This window comes from Zootoca vivipara, chromosome 12 (assembly GCF_963506605.1).
Source record: "Zootoca vivipara chromosome 12, rZooViv1.1, whole genome shotgun sequence".
NCBI classification, from domain to species: domain Eukaryota; kingdom Metazoa; phylum Chordata; class Lepidosauria; order Squamata; family Lacertidae; genus Zootoca; species Zootoca vivipara.
In genome coordinates, this window is record NC_083287.1 from 18380915 (window position 1) to 18405024 (window position 24110).

At 45.0% G+C, this 24110-nt stretch overlaps 1 protein-coding gene and 1 non-coding gene across 2 annotated transcripts in view; both read right to left on the minus strand.

Annotated features, from left to right (window-relative positions):
* The window catches only part of UBE2E1 (ubiquitin conjugating enzyme E2 E1), a 57820-nt gene extending 33969 nt beyond the window's left edge, over positions 1–23851 (minus strand). The window contains exons 1-3 of the mRNA XM_060280664.1: positions 23703–23851; positions 22348–22526; positions 20936–20986 (exon numbers count right to left, since the gene is read on the minus strand). Of these exons, the coding sequence (XP_060136647.1) occupies positions 20936–20986; positions 22348–22499 (203 nt within the window). The 5' untranslated portion in view covers positions 22500–22526; positions 23703–23851. The remainder of the gene's footprint in view (positions 1–20935; positions 20987–22347; positions 22527–23702) is intronic.
* TRNAK-UUU (transfer RNA lysine (anticodon UUU)) lies at positions 5818–5890 on the minus strand. The gene has a single exon. It is a non-coding gene; the product is annotated as a tRNA-Lys (tRNA).
* Positions 23852–24110: the final 259 nt, after the last annotated feature.

The window sequence follows — 24110 nt, forward strand, 5'->3', positions numbered from 1 at the left end:
TTCGCCAGAAGCGGCTTTGTCATGCTGGTCACATGACCTGGAAGCTGTACGCCGGCTCCCTCGGCCAATAATGCGAGATGAGCGCGCAACCCCAGAGTCGGTCACGACTGGACCTAATGATCAGGGGTCCCTTTACCCTTTTACCACCAGGGCACAGGGAATGAATTTATCGGCACTGCTGCTCTGCATTCCTGAGGCTGTTTGGCCCATCATGCCATTCCAAGGGTGGGCAGGCTGGAAGGGCCAACTCAGGGGAGAGAATAGGGTTGCCCTCTTCTATACACTGTCACCACTACTGCAAATTTGCTGCAACTGAGTGCCCTGGAAAGGAGGTTCAAAGTCTGCCTCACCAGCAGCCAAAGCATAGGTGGAACAGCTGGACCAAGAAGCAGCAGCTTGGAGCCAGCAGGAACCCAATTAGAAGGTGCTGACCAGTGACCAGTTCAAACTGGGCAGACTTGTACGTACACAATAATCCGACCCCTTTGGGCTCAGCTGTATTGCACAATTATATTTTTTTAAAGTGTACCGGGGGGGGGGGGGAATGGGCAAAAAGTAACAACGAAACCATGCATAGTCAAGACTAATTCTGGCAACTCTCCAGGAGCTCCCAAAGGCTAGCCAAATTCTGGACCCTTGGCAACCGTGTCCCTGCCCTGCAAAAACAGAAACAAACATGATAAAAGGAAGCTTTAACTTCTGTCGTAGTGAACCTCCCAGCCAGGGAAAGTTTTTCAACTTGCTAAATGACTCAGCTGCCTACACTCGCCTTTATCCCAAGCATGAGGCAAGCAGATCAGACAAAAGAAAGAGAGAGAGAGCCCTGGAAGAGTTGACTCCAAAGATCTGTGCGTGCTCTGTTGCACTTGCGCGCGCGCACACACACACACACAAACACACACACACACACAAACTTCCACACAAGCGGGTACCACAATTGATTTCGTAACACAGGAAACCACATACGTGCAGAGCTGGCCCCAACACTGAAGTAAAGGGGAAAGTGTGCCTGCCTATCGAGAGCAATTGCACATGCCACAATCCCCTGGTGCAGACTCTGAAAGTAAACAGGAATGGAATTCTACCAAGTGGAGAAGAAAGTCCTATGCTGAGAAGGCAATGCTCTATTCTCAACAGATCAACACCTGAGTGGTTGGACATCAGATCTGCTCCAAAGAGAACAGGAAGCAGGGCCGTCCCTAGGCCCAGGCTGGGTGGCGCAAGGCACCAGGGCGCCTGGCCATCAGGGGCGCGGAAGGGGCGCCGAACGCTGGTGTGTGCCTCCGCTCGCCTCTGCTGTTGAGCGGCTTCAGGCAGCTCTCTGGAGGCACGTGGGGAGCGTGAGCCTGGGGCCGCCTCTGCCACGCCTCTGTCTCAGCTGTTGAGCGGCTTCAGGCCGCTCTCCAGAGGCGTGCGGGGAGCGCTGGCCTGGGGCCGCCTGAACAGCTGAGAGGCGCAGCGTGGCGGCCCCAGGCTCATGTTCCCTGCGTGCCTCCGGGTCTTTGCACGGGGAGCAGGAGCCTGGGGCCGCCTCCTCCGCGCCTCTCAGTTTTGGAGTGGCTTCCAGCCGCTCTCTAGAGGCGTGCAGGGAGCGCGAGCCTGGGGCTGCCTCCTCCGTGCCTCTCAGCTCCTCGCGCGCCCCTCCTGCCCGCCTCACTCACGGGGGGGGGGGGCCGCCGGAGGGATCTTGGCACCAGGGCGCCAGATATGGTTAAGACGGCCCTAACAGGAAGCAGGATCCTGTGGCATGGATACCAGAAGACACTCCACACAAAGGAGCTTGAACAGAGGGGACTCTACCACCTCTTCTCATGCCTCATTTCCTAATTCTGGACCCTCCGTCATCACCGCTCCAAGACCTCTGAAATGGAAAAACTGATGGGCCTGATTCAAAGCTGAGGTCCAGAGATGGGGTGCTTAGCAGCCCACCTGCTCTATTGGGAAGGTGCAGACAAGTCTCATACTTACTCTGGATCCCGGCAGTGAATAGCTCCAGGAAAAGGCAGGGCCATTGAGCTGTTTCTGAGAGACACCAGACCCCCAACTACCCAGTACTATTGAGAGGGATTTGGCTGCTCATCGGTATTAGAACCTTATACATACAGTCGTACCTTGGATCCCGAACGTCTTGGTACTCTGACATTTTGGCTCCCGAACGCCGCAAACCCGGAAGTGAGTGTTCCGGTTTGCGAACGTTCTTTGAAACCCGAACGTCCGACGGGGCTTCGGCAGCTTCCGGGTGGCTGCAGGAGCTTCCTGCAGCAAATCAGAAGCCGCACTTTGGTTTCCGAATGTTTTGGAAGTCGAACGGATTCCGTTCAACTTCCAAGGTACGACTGTATAAGCTAATTGCCAAATGGCACCTTTAGGTCATGGCCACCACAGCGGAATGTCTAGGTGCCACTTTTTCATTTCTGGTGAAATATCATAATCATCATCATCATCACATTTCTATACCACTTTATATATTTTTTTTAAAAAAACCCTCAAAGCATTTTACAACACATTAAAACATCAAATAAAACAATCCAGAATAAAACAAATTCAAGCTTCAAGAGAAAGACTTCAAATCCTTCCCTAAGGGACACTTTGCTTTCCCCATATCTACTATATTTCTATAGTGCCCCATATCAGAAGTACTCTAAGAAGCCAGTGTGGTATAGTGGTTAGGCCAGGCATCCCCAAACTTCGGCCCTCCAGATGTTTTGGACTACAATCCCCATCATCCCTGACCACTGGTCCTGTTAGCTAGGGATCATGGGAGTTGTAGGCCAAAACATCTGGAGGGCCGCAGTTTGGGGATGCCTGGGTTAGACCAGGCATAGGCATACTCGGCCCTCCAGATGTTTTGGGACTACAACTCCCATCATCCCTAGCTAACAGGACCAGTGGTCAGGGATGGTGGGAGTTGTAGTCCCAAAAACATCTGGAGGGCCGAGTATGCCTATGCCTGGGTTAGTGTGTCAGACTAGGACCTGCGAGATCAGGGTTCAAATCCCCACTCAGTCATGAAGATCACTGGATGACCTTGGGCCAGTCACAGCCTCTTACCCCTACCTCAGGGATTTACAGAGGAGGGGGTGAACCATGTACTCCTCGGAGAAAAAGGTGGTGTATGAACGTAATAAATAAGCTATTCTGCTTACTGGCTTAAGAAAGCTGGAGGGCCAGCCAGGTGGAGATGTCAGTCGCCAATCTGGCATCCAGAGATCTCCACCCATAGCTGTCAAGTTTTTGCTTTTCTCGCGAGGAAGCCTATTCAGCATAAGGGAAAATCCCTGTAAAAAAGGGATAACTTGGCAGCTATGTCTCCACCTGGTCGCAAATTGGACCTGCACCAGTCGCAAAATGCACCTGGCGCCTGGGGGATTTCTAACACTGCTTCTCGCTTGGCTTTATAGCTGTAATTTCACAATTTGCTTCCCTGCCCGTCTGGGAAGGTGAGAACAGGGTACAGAGTTACACAAGCAGGTTGGAGGCAGGTGGTCCTCCTTGTGGACCTGTGTGGGCAAAGATTTAAAAAAAGAGAGTTGTTCATTTAGCACAACACAGGCCCATCTCACCTGCAGAAATCTCCACTGCGCGTTTCAATAATCCCAATCCCGCAAGAGATTTTGGGACATCATACCCTTTCGGTGATTCACTGTCAAAGCCTAGGCTTAACTTGACAGAAACCTCAGAAGCCGAAGAGCTTTTTATTGACATGACTAAGGCGATTACAAAACAAACCACCAGAAAAAACAACAACAACACGCCGCCGAAATCAAAATCAAAACCATGAGCCAGCATAGCGCACTCAGCAACTCTTGCAATTTGAAATAAGGGGAATAAATCTCATCAGAAAGGAAATGAAGTGAATCCGAGCACATCACCATTTACTATACACAGTGAACAGGACTGAGTTTCATTAAGCTCCTGCGAAGGCAAGAATCGTAAAAATGCTTGTGTGTCCATAAAAGGCACTCTAAAAGCATCCGGGATCACAAATATTTTAAACTCCCTGACATGATAACCATGGTCTCAGAAAGCATCAAACTGAGTTTACCTTGTCTTTTGAGCAGAGTGAGCAGCCTTCTTCAATCGGCACAAAAAGAAAGAAAAAGCATCAAAGGCCAAAACCCCAACTTGCGTATTAGAATCCTACTTTGAACCTCTTATTTAGTGTGCCTTCAGAATTTTAATAGTGAGGAATGTTCCTTCTGATCACAAGACTATTGCATACTTGTTCCCCTTAACATTTCTGGTGGTTTCATCCTGTAAATCTTTACTCTTTTGTATAATCAAACTAGAAGAGCAGATAGTAATATGTCTCTCAAATAGCCAAGGCTCGGGGTTTTCACAGGCAATGGGCAGTGGCTGCAGAGATGCTGTGGAAAGGGAAGAGGTTGCTGAGTGATACAGACCCCATTAACTCAGACTGGATGTTTTATTTTATAAATGTACGTATTTCACCTCTCCAAAAACCATGCAAAGCCACCGGCAAGACAAGAAACTAAGCAAACCAAAGCTAAACTGTCTGGATAGCTCAGTTGGTTAGATCAGGCATAGGTAAACTCGGCCCTCCAGATGTTTTGGGACTACAACTCCCATTATCCCTAGCTAACAGGTCCAGTGGTCAGGGATGATGGGAGTTGTAGTCCCAAAACATCTGGAGGGCTGAGTTTGCCTATGCATGGGTCAGAGCTTGGTGCTGCTAACACCAAGGTGGCTGGTTCGATCCTCGTATGGGACAGCTGAATACAGTGGTACCTCGGTTTGCGACTGCAATCCATTCTGTGGAGGCGTTCCCTCGCCGAGGCGTTCACTCGCCGAAGGCACGTTTTTGCGCATGCGCGAAGTGCCGATAGAGTGCTTCTGCGCACGCATGCGCTGTGCAGATCGCTTCTGCGCATGCGCGAGCTGCACATATCGCTTCTGCGCATCCGACGCCGTGGAACCTGGATGTAAACACTTCCGGGTCCGCGGCATTCGCTTGCTGAAGCGTTCGTAAACGGAGGTAGTCGTAAACCGAGGTTCCACTGTATTCCTGCATTGCAGGGGGTTGGTTGAGTTGATCCTGAGTGTCCCTTCCAATTCTACAATTCTATGATTTCAACACATGCGATTAAGTCACATCAAGGAGTGTACGTAGGTATTGGGGGGGGGAGAAGTGGCACACAGTAGGGGTAGCGGTGGGTGGAACCCCCCCCCAAACCCAGACCATCCTCCAATCCTCCTTGGACTGATACAGATATGAACCAGTTTGTCCTCAAATGGGGAGCAAGCCACTTCCAAGTCACTCTGAGGGAAAATGAAGCTGCCCTCCCAAACACCTTCCCCACCATTTCTGGAGGTTTGGCTCAGTAAAAGACAGGTCCTTCTTTCTCTGACCAATGGGCAAATGCTTCATAGAATCATAGAACTGTACAGGTGAAACTCAGAAAATTAGAATATCGTGGAAAAGTGCATTTATTTCAGTAACGCAACTTAAAAGGTGAAACCAATATATGAGAGAGATGCATGGCATGCAAAGCAAGATATGTCAAGCCTTTATTTGTTGTAATTGTAATTATTTGTCGTTAGGCGGGTCAATTATAAATGGAATGTAATTAATGAAATGTAATAGCTATGTTTATTTTTGTTTTATTGTAACTATTTTTTTTATTACTGTGAAATTTCCAAAAAAAAGCATTTGTAAAAATTAAAAGAAATAGGAAAAAATGGTAAGTTGCATTACTGAAATAAATGCACTTTTCGACGACATTCTAATTTTCCGAGTTTCACCAGTAGAGTTGGAAGGGTCATCTAATCCAACCCCCTGCAATACAGGAATCTTTTTGCCCAATGTGGGGCTCGAACCCACAACCCTGAGATTAAAAGTCTCATGCTCTGCCAAGTGAGCTATCCCAGCTTCATGCATCAAGGAGTTCAAAACTCTTCTATAGCTCACACCAACTTATATAATTTCCTCCGAATTAGATTTTATTAAGATCTTTCATAGTACAATACAATAAAAAAACACACTAATCTAAACAAAGTCCTCTCTCATAGGTGGATCTTAACTTGTCCCACACAGAAAGAGGTGAACCCTCAGCTTTCACCTGGGAGAGCTTTCCTTTGCCAACCATCCAACAGCTTCATCTGCATGCAAACCCTTCATTAACCCTGAGTGGAGGATTAAAAAAAAACATCCACAAAGCAACAGAGCAAGGCAGAAGCAAGAACAAAGCAATAAAGGAAAAGAAAAGATAACACAGATATAAAAATATTAAAGGGGTAATAAAATAGTAAAGGAATAAAAAAAGGAAAAGTAGTAAGTAAAAAAGACACTCGGCTATCTGCCTGTCAGTTGTATATACAAGAAGCCCAGGTCAAATTTATGTAGGTAAAAAAAAAAAGGGGTAAAGGACTCCTGGACGGTTAAGTCCAGTCCAAGGCGACTCTGGGATTGCGGAGCTTATCTCGCTTTCAGGCTGAGGGAGCCGGCGTTTGTCTGCAGACAGCTTTCTGGGTCATGTGCCCAGCAGGACTAAACCGCTTCTGGCGCATGGAGGACGAGCACACAGAAATGTGCTTACCTTCCCGTTTCAGCGGTACCTATTTATCTACTTGTACTGGCGTTGCTTTCGAACTGCTAGGTTGGCAGGAGCTGGGACAGAGCAATGGGAGCTCACCCCGTCATGGGGATTCGAACAGCCAACTTTCCTTTTGGCACATAGCTGCCAAGTCTTCCGTATTCCCCTGGAAACCCCCGTTTTTCCAGCCATTCCCAGCTGGAAAAATGGATTTTTTTTGTTTTTTCCCGGTTTACTTACCGGCCGGGAGAGGCTCCTTCTGCGCATGTCTGGATTCTCTGGACATGCACAGAAGCGATTTCTGGCACGGCGGCCATTTTGGGACTGAGCGGAGCATGCTCAGAAGTGACTTTCGATGCTGCTCTGCCCAGTTCCAAAATGGCCGCAGCACGACTTCCGGTGCGGTGGCCATTTTGGAACTGGGCAGAGCAGCATCGAAAGTCGCTTCTGAGCATGGTCCGCCCAGTTCCAAAATGGCGACAGCGCTACTTCCGGTCTGCTGACCCCTTATTTTTCCGGCAGGAACTTGGCAGGTATGTTTGGGCAAGCCCAAGGGGCTCAGTGGTTTAGACCACAGCGCCACCCTTAACATTAACACAATGTTTTGTTGTTTAGAGTCAACCGAAACCAGGCATTGGCAGACTTGGCCCTCCAGATTTTTGGGACTACAAATCCCACTATCCCTAGCTAACAACCTGTAGGTTCAAGAGGTTCCTCTTTTCTGCTAAAGGCTTATGTCTTCTCATCACAGGGACCCAATATAATATGATATCAATGCAAAGAAAGCGCTGGATTTTGGACAGGAAATACTGGAGTTCAAATTCCTGCTCAGACATGATGCTCTTAGCATAGGAGGGAGAGAATCTATAACCCCATATGTGCCATACTGATTCCCTGCAAAAAGGACTGGAGACAAAGGAAAATTCCTAGATTTGCCTGTAAAGGACAGTTAAAAATGTTGTTGGCCAGTATTTAGGCACTGGCAGAAGTTGTCACTGCCTGCTGTTATATGTCACAGCAGCATGACAGACAACTGTTTCTGTCTGTTTCATTAATGGCACAACAGCACCAAACCCGGACTCTTTTAAGTCATAATTACAACCTCATGGTTTTTGCTGCTGCTGTTGTTTCTACATGTATAAATCAGCAACAATTAAAAATACATCTTTAGGTTAAAAAGAGTTAGAAGTTTGCAAAAGTTTACAAAGACCAAGACACTTTTTTTAAAAAAAAAAAAGTTGTATTTTCAACATGCTTTAGATAAGCTAAACTAGGAAGCTTTCCAAGAATGAAACTGACAGTTGTGTTCCACATTGATATACTTAAAAAGTAGGTGGTTTCAAGGTGATGTCTGTAAGCTTTTTCACAAGGATTCAAATCCTTAAGACAGGTTACACTTTCTTATTTTGAGAACACAGTCATTATGTGTTTTAGATGCCATTTTAAGCTGCATGCTTATGCCTACAAACAAGCACACAAGATCTGGCATTAAACTGTCTAATTAGGCAATATTTATATTAGCCCATTATAGTTGAGAGTATATATGCTAACTGAAAGACACAATATAGTATTTGCGATACTTATTTGTAGAAGACTACTTCATGCATGTGTGTGTGTGATATATTTATTCAGATATTAAATGGAAAACCATAATGTATCTCTTATAGAGATATTTGTGGTTTTCTCCAGAGAAGGATTCGAACCGCCAACCTTCTGATCGGGAAGCCCAAGAGGCTCCTGTGGTTTAGACCACAGTGCCACCCGCGTCCCTTTTACCTGCATTTGACTGAGCACCATTTTATCAGATAAAATACACAGCTGAGGGAAGGGAGGAAATGGGCTAGAAACTGTGAAGAAAAGCTCGGTTCCCTGTGCCTCATCACCAAGATCTGTTTCAGTTTAAAAGCTATGAGATTATGGAGGCTGGGAACATTAAAAAGTTTTTAATTCTTCCGTAAACATCCCAAAATTCAACTTGTTCCATCCACTCTAAGTTCTCTTAACAACGAGCCCTTCCAGTCTGCCCCCAAAGGTCTTGAATCCACTACATTCCTTTGCAGTTGTTTTTTCCGATGCAGATATGGGTTTAAGGAGCAACAATTAAAAAAAAACCACAACTGTGACTAATGTAAAGCAACAAGAATATGAAATGCTCCATCTCTGAAATGTGTATTTGAAAGGATGCAAATTTATTGGTAAGAAGAGATCAGGAACCTGTAAAAATCCAATTTTGAATAGAGCCATTCCGCTGGCAATCTAACACTAGTTAAATTTGGGGGGAGGGGGGGGCTGAAACCTTCTCACAATGTAGTCATCAACCACAAACCGCAAGCCCAGTGGAGACACAAAAATATCTACAGATACCGTAGGCAAGCGTGCTCAGAACTTCATGGGAGTCTCTCCAGCCTGAAGCAACAGAAAAATAAAGCTTGTGTGGATCAATGTCTACATGATCTTAAACAGGTAAAGGTAAAGGGACCCCTGACCATTAGGTCCAGTCGTGACCGACTCTGGGGTTGCGCGCTCATCTCGCATTATTGGCCGAGGGAGCTGGCGTATAGCTTCCAGGTCATGTGGCCAGCTTGACAAAGCCACTTCTGGCAAACCAGAGCAGCACATGGAAACGCCGTTTACCTTCCCGCTATAGCGGTTCCTATTTATCTACTTGCATTTTGACGTGCTTTCGAACTGCTAGGTTGGCAGGAGCTGGGACCAAGCAACAGGAGCTCACCCCATCACAGGGATTCGAACCGCCAACCTTCTGATCAGCAAGCCCTAGGCTCAGTGGTTTAACCACAGCGCCACCTGGGTCCCTGGTCTTAAACAGACTGGAACTGTAACAGAGTATTTGTACACATTTCCAACTGAGAAAAAACCTGCAATATAGTTCTTGGGTTGGTGAAAAGGTAAACAGTAAGAAACAGAGCCGGTTAAAATCAACGGTCAGACACTATCATGTGCCCTGGCAGCTGGCAAGAAAAAACACAAGTGTGGGGCTAACAGATACAATCCATCCCATTAGATTATTTAATCTGACCCACAGCTAGTTTGCATCACCTGTGATAAAGTCAGGATTGATCCAGGAGATTAAAAGAAAATGGGAAAGTTGACCAATAATAATTTCACTGACAGAGGGAAATCCCATTATTTCTTCTCTATAAAGAACACCACTTGGTAAAAGCGACTATTTAACCCCTATTTTTTTATTGTTTAACTATTCTGTCCAGCATTACTGATGGAAAGGAAGAATGGCCAAAATGTGGCTTTTCTAAAGATTTAACATGTAAGTAGAATACTGTAAATTACAGTGGGTGATTTACATTCAGAGTAAAAGAATGTTCCCTCTCTCTCTCTCTCTCTCTCTCTCTCTCTCTCTCTCACACACACACACACACACACACACACACACAATATATATATATATATATACATATATACATATACATATACATATACATATATATATATATATATATATATATATATATATATATATATATATGATGGATCAGAAACTTCTGATTAAATGACCCCTTGTGGTACACTATAAGACTGATATAATTACTTTTATGACCACATCATTTTAGCATCCTTGCAAACTAATCTTCTACAGCTAAGCACTACTATAATTAAAACACACTGCCACTTTCCCCTGCCTTATAAAGCATTTTTCGGGGCCAATTCAAACGTGATTAATTTTCTATGCAAAAGCTCTTCCATTTAGGAAACAGATGTAAACCCTGTGTATTTTTTTAAAAAAAAATACACAAGGGGTCATCATTACATGTTAACACTCTAGAAGTACGTGACACACTTTTCCTAAATGAAATATGTATGTGGAGAAGAGACAAGATGTCTCCAGAACAACCAGATTTCAGATTTTCCCTTGTCAAAAAATTCTGTCCACACAGACCGAAAATACTCCTTCAGTTCCAGAAATACTCCAAAACTGAGATGTGTGCACGTGGGTGAGAGTGGTGGAGGTGGAACCTATATTTCAATATTCTTTTACTATTCAATATGCTTTTGCAACGCTATCACAGCACTGTCTTGCCTTACTGTAACTCAGGGAAGAGTTAATCAAGGAACGTTATCTGTGGAAGCTATTTTTGGTCTTAGAACCAGTATGTTTATTTCTTTGTTAGCAAGTCCTGTGGGGTCGTGAGCACCACTATTTTCCACTTGCCTTTCGGTTTTTAAAATTCAAGGAAGTTGTACAGTACTGTACTTGGGAAATTGTATCATTCAAATGGACATGGAAGAATATATTACGCAGTACTTCATGGGGCTGGTAAAAGTAGCATCTCAGTTTGAAAGGAAAGTACATTCCTATAGCTTACAGCCTCGGAGCCGGCAACACCACATTTTTGCCATCACAAATTGTCTTTCGTACTTTGCATGAATTATTTTAGCAGGTAAGTTACGTCATAGAATTGTAGAGTGGGAAGGGACACTGAGGATCTATCTTCTAGTCCAAACCCCTGCAATGCAGGAATATGTACCAAACTAGGATCGAACCTGCAACCCTGGAGTTATGCTCTAACCCAGGCATGGCCAAACTTGGCCCTCCAGCTGTTTTGGGACTACAACTCCCATCAACCCCAGCTAACAGGACCAGTGGTCAGGGATGATGGGAATTGTAGTGCCAAAACAGCTGGAGGGCCAAGTTTGGCCATGCCAGCTCTGACCAATGGCCCTATCCAGATATCCTTTCCCCCACATGTACAGTGGAACCTGGAACTTTCAAGGGCTCTCTCTTAAATAACCTACCATCTATATGGCACCCAATCCAGATCTATATGGGCGTAGGAAATCTTACTGTACCCCTCGGTCTATTACATCTTTGCTGTTTAAGAACTGGAGAAAACAGAGGTCCAATTGGCCACTTGCCTGCTCATCAGCGTCAACAGCAAGTGTCCTAATTGCTGCCCCATAGTCAGAAATTAGTCGTGGCAAACTATATTCCCAACCCATCACCAAGGCACATTCCTATTCCCAACCCACCTTACTCTCTCAGAGTAAGAAACAGCAGTACAGATTAAGAGCAGTCGCATCTCCGGCCTTTACAACAGAGTGTAGGCATATCCTGACTCTCGCCCAGCCTCTGGGAGGCAGTTGTGATTGCCCTACAAGATCAGCAGCACTTTTTTACTAACTACAAAAAAAGTCAGTTACCTTCCCCAGTTTCAGAGAAGGGACTTGGAACAGTCCACTACTGCTTTTTCCAGACCAGACAGATGGCAGTAGCTTGTAGAGAAAGCTGGAAACTGTGAGAAAGGCAATAATAGGAACGGGAAGAGGCACTTTGCATCTACTATGTTGCTAGGCTGGCATAAGAAAAAGTATACCGGTACCTCTTGCGCATGAAACAACACATAAACGGTAGTTTTCACTTGCAGCTACTAAGTTTGCTTCAACTATTACATGTTGACCTGACAGACCAGCAGCCTCTCTCCTTTTTGAAGGTATCAACATGCTTTTGTTTTCCTCAAAGGGCAAATAGCAGCTTTGGAGAGGAAAGAGCAGAATTTTGATTGGGGGAACAGAAAACAGGGGAAAGGTTTAAGCACACACCTTTTCTTCTTCAACTGAGGCTCAGTACACATTAGCAGTCCCTTACGGACACATTTCAGAGAGAGAGAGAGAGAGAGAGAGAGAGAGAGAGAGAGAGAGAGAGAGAGAGAGAGAGAGAGAGAGAGAGAGGTGGGGTGGGGGTGGGAGATCGATCACAGATCTCCTGTGCAAAATAGAGTTTGGCCCTTGTAAGGACAGTTCCGGACAGTGCTGTATTTTCATAGAATGGCTGTAAAAATGGTCTGCTCTTCTTTGCAAAGTCTGGAAATTGTGCATTTTAAACAGATACAATATTAGAAATTCCAATGCTATGAACCCCATGGATTATCTGAATTGATAACAAACTGCATGTGCAGTCTTCTAGGTGCTAACTTTCACAACCTGCATAAAAGACTGCTTGCACTCACTAAGTACATTTTTTTTTTTTGCATCGTTTCCAAAGTTTCTGCTACAGTACTTCTCTGCAGTGCAATAGATGTATCTTCGACAATAGCACTATCTCGTTTATCAAAATAGCCCAGGAAACATCCCAAGGTTTTAGATAAGCTGAGCTACATAAACAAAATCACTGTTTACATAGGATTACTTTGGCATAAGGCTTTCCAGATCATGGAAATACTGTATCCCCTACCCTGCACACCAGACGCCAGGTAAGATATGCTCACGGCACCGCGAGGGTTATCAAAATTGTGTTGCCAATGGGTCACAAAGACAGTTAAAATAATAAAGGTAAGTGGTATGTGGACATTTCAAGCTTCAATTCTTTGCCAAAGCAGCTTCCAAAATCTGTCATTTTTCATATTTGGCAGGCAAAGCACTCGGCTCATTAGGGAATTACTTAGCAAGGGTGCACCAAACAGAAAATCACTACAAAAAAAAATCAAGCTAGCTATTGGCACATGATCTAAACTAAACGAACCCTGCGATTAGTATCTATCCCTCTGGTGTTTTGGGGAGGTGTTTGGTTTTTAAAAAGAAAGAAAGAAAGAAAGAAAGGAATCAACTGAACTGTTTGCTGTGCGTGCAAAATAATTGTGGCCTCCCAGGAAATATCGGCCAGTTTGTTTTTTTATCATCCCGCTGTAAAGTGATCTTTAGAGGTGAAGTAGATGTACTCAATCAGACCAACTGGTCTGTCTAGTTCCAATACTACCTCCCTCAGCAACACTCCAAGGTCTCTGGGACCCAAGATTAGTTTTACAGGGAAATGTCAGGCATAGAAGCTGGACATCTTCTGCATGCAAGAGTTCGTGTCCTACACTGTGTTACAGCCCCTACCCTGAGGAACAAGTGCAGCCCGCAAGACATTTTGGTACAGACAGATTTCTAGCTCTCCCGGGGGCAGAGATAAATTGCAAAATGTGCTGGAAATAGTGCTAAATGATCAGAAACGAGGATGCAGGTTTTAAAAGGAAACGGGCTCAATTATTACTGTTTTTTTAAAATTGTGCCGTTTTGAAGTGCTTACTAGAATATTTCAGGAGAGTGCTGCTAATTGAGGCCAAATGCCTAGCTAATGCAACATCCAATCTCTCAAGCGACTTGCTTGACGCCCATGGAAGGCATAGCTGTCTGCCACGTTATTAGAGAAGCAGTAGACACTGTGTGACAAATGGCCCCTAGCCTGCCAGAGCTACCCTACTCTCACCTTACAGGTAAAGGAAAAGGACTCCTGGATAGTTAAGTCCACTCAAAGGCGACTATGGGGTTGCGGCGCTCATCGCACTTTCAGGCTGAGGGAGCCGGCATTTGTCCACAGACAGCTTTCCAGGTCATGTGGCCAGCATGACTAAACTAAGGTTACCAGACACCCCCGTTTCCCGGGGACAGTCCCCGGATTTACAATTCAGTCCCCATACAAAATCCATTGAAGTTGAAAAGTGTCCCTGGATTCATTGAAAAAAATATGGTAACCTTAGACTAAACCGCTTCTGGAGCAATGGAGCACCGTGACGGAAATGCCGTTAACCTTTCTGCCACAGCGGCAACTATTTATCTACTTGCAGTAGTGTGCTTTTGAACTGCTAGGTTGGCAGGCATTGGGACAGAGCAACAGGAGCTCACTCTGTCATGGGGATTCGAACCGCCGACCTTCCGATTGGCAAACCCAAGGGGCTCCGTGGTTTAGACCACAGCACCACCCATGTCCCTCACTTCTTACTTTACAACCACCAGACAGCAACAGCGACTTAGTTTTTCCACGTCTATGGACAAGTGCCGAAAACATTACGCTAATCAAACACAGCGCACGCTCCGTGCTGCCTACTCCTGCATTTAATTTTGGAATTAAACTGTTGCATAAGTATTGTGGCCAAGCCAACCATCCTAGTTCAGGATCCTGTTAATCTAATGCTCCACAAGCATGGCAATTACTTAGCAACCGTCCCAGTAAGGCCCAAAGCTAGGGAGTGCCCAGGTGGGGCAATGGCCAAGGGCTCAGACCTCCAAGAACCCCAACCAGATGCAATAGGCAAGGAAGCAAGCGGTTGCTGTTGCCATCACACATCTTAAAACTCTAGATCCTTAAAGTTCAAACCCTCCCCACTGCATTTCTTCTAAAACAGATATTTGCTGATTGAGGAAGAGTTCATTACTGTCATGCAGATCTGGTCTTACTTTGGGGCTTTGTGCCCCCCTCCAGCTGTTCTGTCCACCCTGTTTGGGGAGACACTACCCGAGTCCCAAGAAATATGGTTGCTGCTTGTGGTCGCCTATGGCGAGAGGAGGCAAAGGCACTCTGCACATGCGGAGCAGCACTTAATTTGCATTTAAGCAGGAGGTTCTTTTCACCTTTGCAGGTAAAGCCACCAAGAGCAACGCTTAATTTCTAATAAATGAAATAATCAAACTCTTGCGTGAACTGAATGCGGTAATTAAATCTGAAAGCACGGGATTAGTACATTAACAGCAGATTAAAAGTGAGGCTTTTATTCAGAGCTGTGCCCTGAAAGGCTGTTCAGTACTGAGGGCACTGTAATATAGAAAGGGATTTTATATCTTCATTTGGATAATATTTTTTAAAAAGCTTTCCCCAAAAAGTGATAGATCTGCTTGAGAGAAACAAGTGCAAACTGAACAGTCTCTAATCATTAATGGCTTTAATTTATATAAAAAAGTAAAAATAAACTCATGTAGGTCTTTCTATACGTTTAGCTACCAATTTCTCCATATGAACCTTATTGTACACTGTTCCTTAAGTATTTGCTCCACATTATGTAGGAATTTTTCAGCTAATAAACATTAAGAAAGTACTCTCCATATCACGTCACCACTGACAAAAACCAGAAAGCATACATATGCAAAATGAACTTGGCATTCACAAATGTCTCTTTCAAGCCAGCAAACAAAGGGAAGAAAAACCAAAACTCTCATCTTGGTTAAACAGCTGCAGAGTTTTCCTGCATTATGGGGCGCTAGAAAGCAGCCCATTTAACGCATTTGCCCAGGCAATTGCTGCTTACTGGGAACACATTCATTCATATAACATTTCTTGCAAAATAATAAAAGTAGTGTATTTTAAAACCTTGATTCATAAAAATATGCACTTGCATATGGTTCTACTGATATTAAGGAGACCAAATCTGTGCAAGTTTGTAAAGAATTAATCTGGGGCACAGATTAATTAATATATGAAAGTAGAGTTCACTGCTATTGTCATACTCTTTTTTTAGTCTTCACTGAGTTTAGAGGGAGATTTAGGGCCATTGAAAAAACACCTAGAATTTCTTGCTGCACAACTTGTGAAATCGAATTCAAATTTCTCAGTTCCATCTCTGCAAATCACAGATAATATCCCATTCATTTCTGTGCATTTTTATTATTTATTACTTTCTAGCATGACATTAATATTTCTCTAGTCCTCCCCCTCCTTTATTATTATTATTTCAGGTCAAAAGGTTTGTAGGTGTTTTTGGAGAGAGAAAAGTTGCAGGGAACAACATCTGGACAAACTAATAGGACTCATGCATATTCTGCGTATTTGAAATAGGAGTTTTGCTATTAGTTTTCCCTGAAGGTTTCTAAATCACTCAAACCTGAAAAACATACTTAAAATGCTCCTGTTAGAATTAAAGAGACAAAATGTTAGATTAGTTATTAAATCCAAATTGTTCTTTGTGAGACTATGCTGTTATTTGCACTTTTTCTTCCGCGACCTATGAATTCAGAATTCTGAACATCCAAAATAGGCTTTGGGGGGGGGGAGAAACCACCCGCTTTGTTTCCCTTCACCCAGCTCAGCATGTTCGCACAACTCTTACGGAAATTCTATGCTACTACTAAGCGTTTTAAAAGAGACGTTTATTGAAATTCCAATAGATAGCACTATTTCTTGCTAGCCAGATGTGATCCTTTGAACGTCAAAGCCCTATCTTCTATTTAAGCCACAGTCAAAGCGTGCCTTCAGTTCTCTCGTGATAACTGCCAAGCAAGAACCCAAGCAATTTCACAAATGGACAAGGAAAACTGCTCACCCTCCCATGGAAACTCTCTAACAAGTGTCAAGTTGGCACATCAAAATGCACAAGACAAAGAGAAACTCTGCAATATCACCCAGAAAGACGGCATTGAAAAGAACACAAATATCTCAAACCAAAAATGGCAAAAAAATAAAATAAGAATTACTGACACTGGCAGACTAAGGATTTTACACAAAGCCCCTTTCTGAAAAACAATTTGCTCTCTTCCTTTTCTTAGGGGTCCTCATGGAAGTTTGGTGTGTAGCTGCTTTCAAGGGCTCGCTGCTGCTCCTTTCCGTACATGTTTGTTGCTGCTGAAATCGTTGTGTACACAAATTGGGTGTATTCAGGGCGACTTCTAGCCTTCGGTGCACATTCCCAAAGTGCACCGAGTCAATAAAAGAAAGCACTTTTCTGTACACATCTGGAGCATTTCAAGTCAGGATTCATTCCCAGACCATAAAGCGAAAGCGTGTGAAACCTGATCCCCTGGAAAGTACTGCCATCTGAATGCAGGGGGGCTGCTTTCAACAACCACCAAGATCCTTATCAGGTATGGGGGACAAGGAAGGTGATCTCACATGTTATCAAGGAGGAGATTCAACAGCAGTCTGGTATGATAGAGCAGCCAAGAGTAGCCGCACTATTTTAGTACAGTCTAACCTTGATTGACAAACGTAACCCGTTCCGGAAGCCCGATCGGCTTCCGAAACATTCGACAACCGAGGCATGGTTTCCAATTGGTTGCAGGAGCTTCCTGCACTCAAGCGGAAGCCGCGTTGGATGTTCGGCTTCTGAAAAACGTTCGAAAACCGGAGCATTTACTTCCGGGTTTTCGGCGTCCGGGAGCCGAAACATTCCAAAATGGAGCCGTTTGGGAACCAAGGTCTGGCTGTACCATCAAACATATACATAAAACCTGACAAAAGAAGGACTAAGCCACTGCCCAAAGCAAATTAGGCCCAATTGCCACTTTCACAAGAACTGCTTCAGCAGTTTTTACGCATTTCCCATGCCATGAACCTTCACTATGGCATGCCCATATATTATCACCTCTGCTCTCCTCCAAACACTTTGCCTGTAACTATCACGGACGGTGAGAGGCTCAATGTATACTTCTCTAACCAAACAGCAACTGATGTGACGATGCATTTTTAAAGACTATATTTGTTCCTAGGAATAAGATAATGCCCGTCCGCCAGATCCTTTGAATTTAGCAGCTCCAAAGATGATCACTCAAATTAAAAGCGACCGTTTCCCACATTAACCATATCCACAAGTGCGAGGGACAAAAAGGCATTCTTAGTGTCACTTGTGAAAGCAGCCTATGGCAGGGGGCTTCACGGTGAGCCCCCTTGAGGAACAAAAGCAACAATCCAAGCTTTCTCGAGCGTAGCCAAGACAAAACACAGGCAGGCGGTTCACTGGCAGTGCTCAAACCTTGTCCTGAAGGCAAAGGCATCAAACGAAAGGGGAGGTGCAGGACCTCATGGGCTCACAGAAAGCTTTAAGGTGCCTTGTTGGGAAAACTCTTAGAAGAAGCAAAAGCATATGAGGAATAAGCCTACAGGCCCCCATCACCAATAATATTCAGGGCATGCAGCTCTGGGGTGGGGTGAAATGTCCTTCCATTCAGTCTTTAAAAAGACAAGAAGGAGCTTTTTGGCTCTACGTCCCCTGAAATCATAGTGGCACTAAAGATCACACTGAGAAATCATTTAAAAATGTGCACTTCTCACATCTGTAATGGGGCGCTACAGCAGTCTCCAATCCTGAATGAGAGCAGCATGAGACTGCAGGCTAGGAGAAAGCAACCTTGCCAGGCCAAGGTATGGATCTTTCCCATAGCATCAGCTAACAGCTGGATTCACACTGAATACATAAAGGCAGGGGTAGTCAATGTGTTACCCTCCAGATGTTTTTATTGCCAACTCCCATCAGCCCCAGCCAGCATGACCAATGGTCAAGGGGTGCACCGCAATGGTTACTCCAGTTTAGGAAATGGCAACACTTAGGATATTTTCACACGGTATGCTTAAATCTGTGCTGTGCCTGTAATTTTAATGCAGCACTTACACAGGCTAGAGAAATGGCTCTCTTCCACGAGAACATATTCACACATCTACAAAATACACTTTAAAAAAATATTATTTTGTGTGACAAAGGAAACACATCCCCAAAAGATGCCGTCATTATCATAACGGACTTAAGATGCAAATGCAAGAAGGAACAAGGTTTTGAGACACAATTTTGTACCTCCAAGCAAATAAGTGCCAAGAATGCAGTTACTCTAAAATTCCAGATTCAAGGTTTCTATGCCCCCCCGCACTGCCTCCTCCTCATCTCACTACCAATTATGAGCCAAATCAAGGCTAGCGTACTTCTCTCAAGAAGTTCAACACAATCCACAGGAAAAAGAAACATGAAAACATCCAAACTTCTGCTCACATAACGATTTGAAGTGCAATATTCCTCTGATCACCAGGTAGTTTAAAGTGCTTGTAGCATAAACCATTTTTGCCCCTCAAAAGGCTTGAGCAAAGCAAACATCTCTGTATTGTGCCTCAAAGTTTATGATTCCCGGTGGACTGTACTAGTGAAATAAGAAACCACATCTACAGTCATTATATTCTGACAAGGTAATTTGCTAGCAGAGCCCTGAAAGGCACCAAGTTCACATACAAGCTGTTTAGAGAGAGAGATAACTGTTGCGAGATTACTCGGATGATTTTGGACATACACTTCGATCAGGCAGGGTAAGAGGGAAGCCATTAACAAGAATGCAACACTGAGAACAGCAGATTCCAAAAACCCACATAGCAAATTCACAACCATGATTAATTTAAACCGCATGAAGCTTTGGCAACAAGACAAAGCCATTTGTCATGCATGTTTTCAAAGTCTCTCTTATCAAACACCAACAAGTAAAAAACCTTTAACATAATACATTTGTATCAGTCATCTCCCCTCTTTCATCCAGGCATCAGTCACTGATAATGTTCCTGATCCCGTTGCATTGGGGACTTCGGCCAATAGAAGGAAATACGTCTTTAGCTGATCCTGTTAAATAAACAGGGCAGCCCTTCATTAAGCCCAGACCTCTGCTCTCCTCACATATTTTTCTCCCAGTTTCTTCACATGATGGCTGGATTTTAAAATGAAACTTTAACAGTCACATCATTTGCTTGCTGGAGCAGTTATAAAGGGAAAGGGAATGTCTTGCAGGTAGAGGAAGCAAGCTCCACCCTAAGTGTTCTAAAAAAGACGGATCGTTTCACCGGCTGCCGCCATCAATAGCAACTGGCTCAAAAGTGGTTATTAGCAGCCCGGACAGATAAAGATGCTCTCTAGAAACAGCAGCCTCAAAGGCGATAGCATGTGCTGAAAGTAGCCTTCCTGTTTAATTAACAGAGGCAACCAAGGACCACCATACTATATTACCCCCTATCTAAATGCTCAGGGGCTACAAAAGCTAAGTGATAACCCAAGAAGCAGCTTAGCAGGTACTTTCAGAAAGTGTCTAAATCTTTTAACACACAGCTCAAACACTCATTTTATAAAAGGCAACGACATCCCCCGGGGTGTCCTTTCACCAGATTACATGCATGCTCTTAAGGTGCATATGCTGAGCTAGGAACTCAAACCTCGCTCCTATTGCATGCGGCACTGCACCGCGCAGAAGCGTAACAACTTGAAAAAGCAGCAACAGGTCTTCCGTTTCCCCCCCCACACACACACACAAATTGAATGCAATAATAAGCATGATGCAATTTGGAATAATACTTATAAATGCAAAAGGGGTGGCAGGAACATGCGTTTTCATATCCTTCACAGCTGACCAGCCACAGAAATATTATATACATTCACACAGCATGACAACCAATGATGCAATCCACTCCTAATGCAATTACTTCTGAAGTACAATAAAAGAAATAAGCATAAGAAACAGAATATTCACATCCAGAGTTGTCTCCTGAGCTTCAAAGGCCATAAGGAATTATTCCAGGCCATTCGGAAAATATACTCTGCATCAACATTTCAGAACCAAAAAATATATTTAGAAGTAATAACCCGTCAAGTGCTCTCCAGTCTTCCTCATTAGCAAGGTAGGTGCGGTTGCTGCCACCCCACAACACGTCCTGCATTTAACTGGTAAGATGCATTTATTTCCCTGCCCTTCTGCAAGCAGCAGCCAACAACTGCATGCAGCAGGAAAACACAGAGTGCAATGATATCATGCCGTGTCATGTGCCTTATTTAACTAAACATGGGAGGCAATACAGGTTGGTGGTAGCCACACTTAATTGCAACACGTAGTCCAGCCATTAGAAAAGATGGATCAACACATACCTGCAGTTGGGAGGTGGATCTAAGGTGATGTCAGCCAACTCCTTCTGAATCCTACAGCAAGAAACCAAAAGGGAAGGCAAATCTTACACAGGGAATTCAAGAGATGAAAGCAGTATGACTTTCCCAAGTAACATCCACACACACAAAAAAACTATTGATAGGGATAAAGGGCCAGCTAGATAAATCTACCAAGGTCGATTCAGGTCCATTATTTCCAAACCTCAGTGATCTTCATAACACTGAAACTATTATACCTGCTTCATAGTCAGAAACACAGGGCACAAGACACTGTTTTGCTCAAATTAATGAGTCAAAAACTCATGCCTACTTTCTGTCAAGTCTAGCATTCTCCTCACAGAAGCAGAAACAAATGACATTCCAACTGGATCACCTTAACGCCATCACAGGTATGAAAGAATAAACAGTACAGAGTTCCCCTTCACTAACCACAACAGAAGAAATCCAAACATCAAGGATGTCAGCAACAAAATTCCCACTGATTTTTATCGCTAAGCAGCAAAAGGAAGGGTATGGTCAGAGCATTACAGAATATTCCTTCTGTTTGTTTCTCCCTCCCCAAAATTAATTGGCAGTTAGTACAAATACTTGTGTGTGCCCTCCCCTCTGTAAAATTCCACACGAAAGGCTCCTCCTCTTTTCATACCAATGTGACACATTAATTTCAGTAGAAACAAGATGGAGAGCGCTGGACCCATCAGACAATTTGTTGGAAATTCAAATCCCAGCCACACAAGAGATATATACACAAGGAGGTTCATAAGCATAAGGGTGAGATTTGTACGTTTTCAATAAGAACATTCTTCTTATTGAAGCACCAGTGATCTTTTGCATCAAAGTTTGAAAGCTGAATTGTGATGAATTCGAAGAACAGAAAAGATTGACTCTAAGTACGAGCAACGATAAAAAGTAGCATTTTTTTTCTCCCTGGGAGACTACTATTTTAACACCTAATTGGATGAACTCAATGCAGGTACCAAATCTTAATTAATCTACATCACACTCCTGCACAGTGACTACTGTCACCATCTAATAGGAAAGCATGTGAAGAAATTAAGAGTTCTGCCCAAGACCACGCAGTAAGTTGGTAGCAAGGCAGGAATTGAGGTACTCTTGGTTTGAAGTCACTTGCTCTGAACTTTTCTGCTGGCGGATACAGGTGATAATGACAAGTTTCAAGTAGAAGGTTAGAGGTATGGTTAGGATAAAAAAAAGAGAGATTATTTAAAATAAAAATAATGCACTTGGGGAGCGGGCAACAATGCTGATTGCGGGGGGTGGGGGTGGGGAGAGCTGTAATTGTTTTGCAGAAAGAACAAATGCCAGAAAGGTATTTAGTGAAGAATAGCCATCGCAATAACTATAAGGAAGAGAAATGCTAAGGACAGTCTCACCTCTTGGCACTGGTGGAAAGGAGCTTGGAATTTTTACTCATGCTGATTTTACTTTCCTTCTTCTTAGGTGTGCTTGTCTCTTTCTCGGTCAGTTGGTTGGAGGACGTAGATGAGGAAGAGCTGGTGCTGGCCCTCGAATCGTCATCCGACATAGCTACCCCACACTACGTACCCCAAACCTGGAAAGAAAACACCACAAGGAATGGGGGCGGGGAGGGAAACGGGGGGGACAGTTAACACTTGGACAAGGAGCCACAGGGTCAAGCTCTTAGAAAACATTTTTCTACTTCTTTTTGTAGGGAGAAAGAATGAAGCCCCCACCTGCAAGTTTCAGCAACATTTAGTGCCAGCTCCTCTCTGGAAATGGGGACGAGGGGCACGCGCAGACCACATGAATTAATAAAAGGGGAAACTGGGATTAGGGAGGGGAAGCAATTTCCTTCTGTGCCTCCTCTAACCTTTTCACACAGGACCCACACAGCCCCCCTGCTTTCCCCCCTCCAAATAGCATCCATGACACATGGAGATAAAGGGGTCAGAGAACAGAGGCGAAATAGTGGTGGAAACACTGGTATTCTACAAGGTTGGGGCGAAGTAAGACATTCAGAGAGGGGGGGCAGTACTAGGAAAAACTGGGAGGCTGCTGAAAGAGGTGAGGTGGAAAACTCACCACAGGAAGTCAGGGTTTGGTGGGGGATACTTTTAGGAAGGAGCATAATTGGGGACTAGTAATTCGGGACGGGGGGGCAGATATGACCCAGGAAAACGGGGAATGCCTTCGAGGGGGGAGAGGGGAGGAGAAATCCGTAGTGGGTGCGAAAGAGGAATCGGTATTGTGGGCAGGGGGTGTCTATAGAGGATACCCCCCCTCCAACTTTGGGGGGGGGAGCAGCTAGCTACTCCTCAAGGGGCTCCCCGCCCCTTCTTCCTCCTCTACTTCTCAACGCCACCCCCCGGCTTTTGTTTTACTACCCTTCCCCACTCCCCCACCCTAAAAAAACAACATGCCTCCTTCCCCACCACCCCATCCTTCTCGGTTTGCAGACGGGGTGGGGGGTGGGAGAAAAAGCTGACCCCCCCCCGTCCGCGCACCCTCCGGCCTCCCCCGGCTCCCAGGGGTGCGGGACGAGACCTGTCAGCTTCCCCCCCCCCAATACTCCCAACCCCTCGACGTCTCCTCTGCCCACCCAGGTCTTTCACCCCCCCCCCCCGCTGCCATCTCCTCTCGGCTTCCCCCCCCCGGGAAGCCCCCCAGCCCCCGCCGCCCTCCTCCGCGCCCTCGGGGGGAGGGCAGGCGCGGCGGGGGCTTCTGCGCCCGTCGAGGGTGAGAGTCGGGGCGCCCCCTGTCCCCCTACCTCTCTCCCTTTGTGTCTGGCGCTCCTCCTCGGTGCGGCTGGGCCTGGCCACTCGTGTCTCTCTCGCGGGGAGAGAAGCGGAAGTGCTGCAACAGCAACTATTAAGCAGGCAATGGCTTCCCCGCCTGCCGCTCTGCCTTGCCTCCCCCCCCCCCCGCCGCCGCCGCCGCCTTCCAGCAAGCAGGGGAAGGGGAGGGGGGGGACAGACAGACAGACAGCCGGTGTCACCGCACAGGGTACAAGAAATGCTACACACACACACACACACACACACACACACACACACACACACACACATGCACACACACACGCATATATATATATATACATATACATATATATATACACACAGAGAGAGTGTTTTTTCTGGGGGTATGCACGGGTTACGCATACCCCTAAACATTTTGT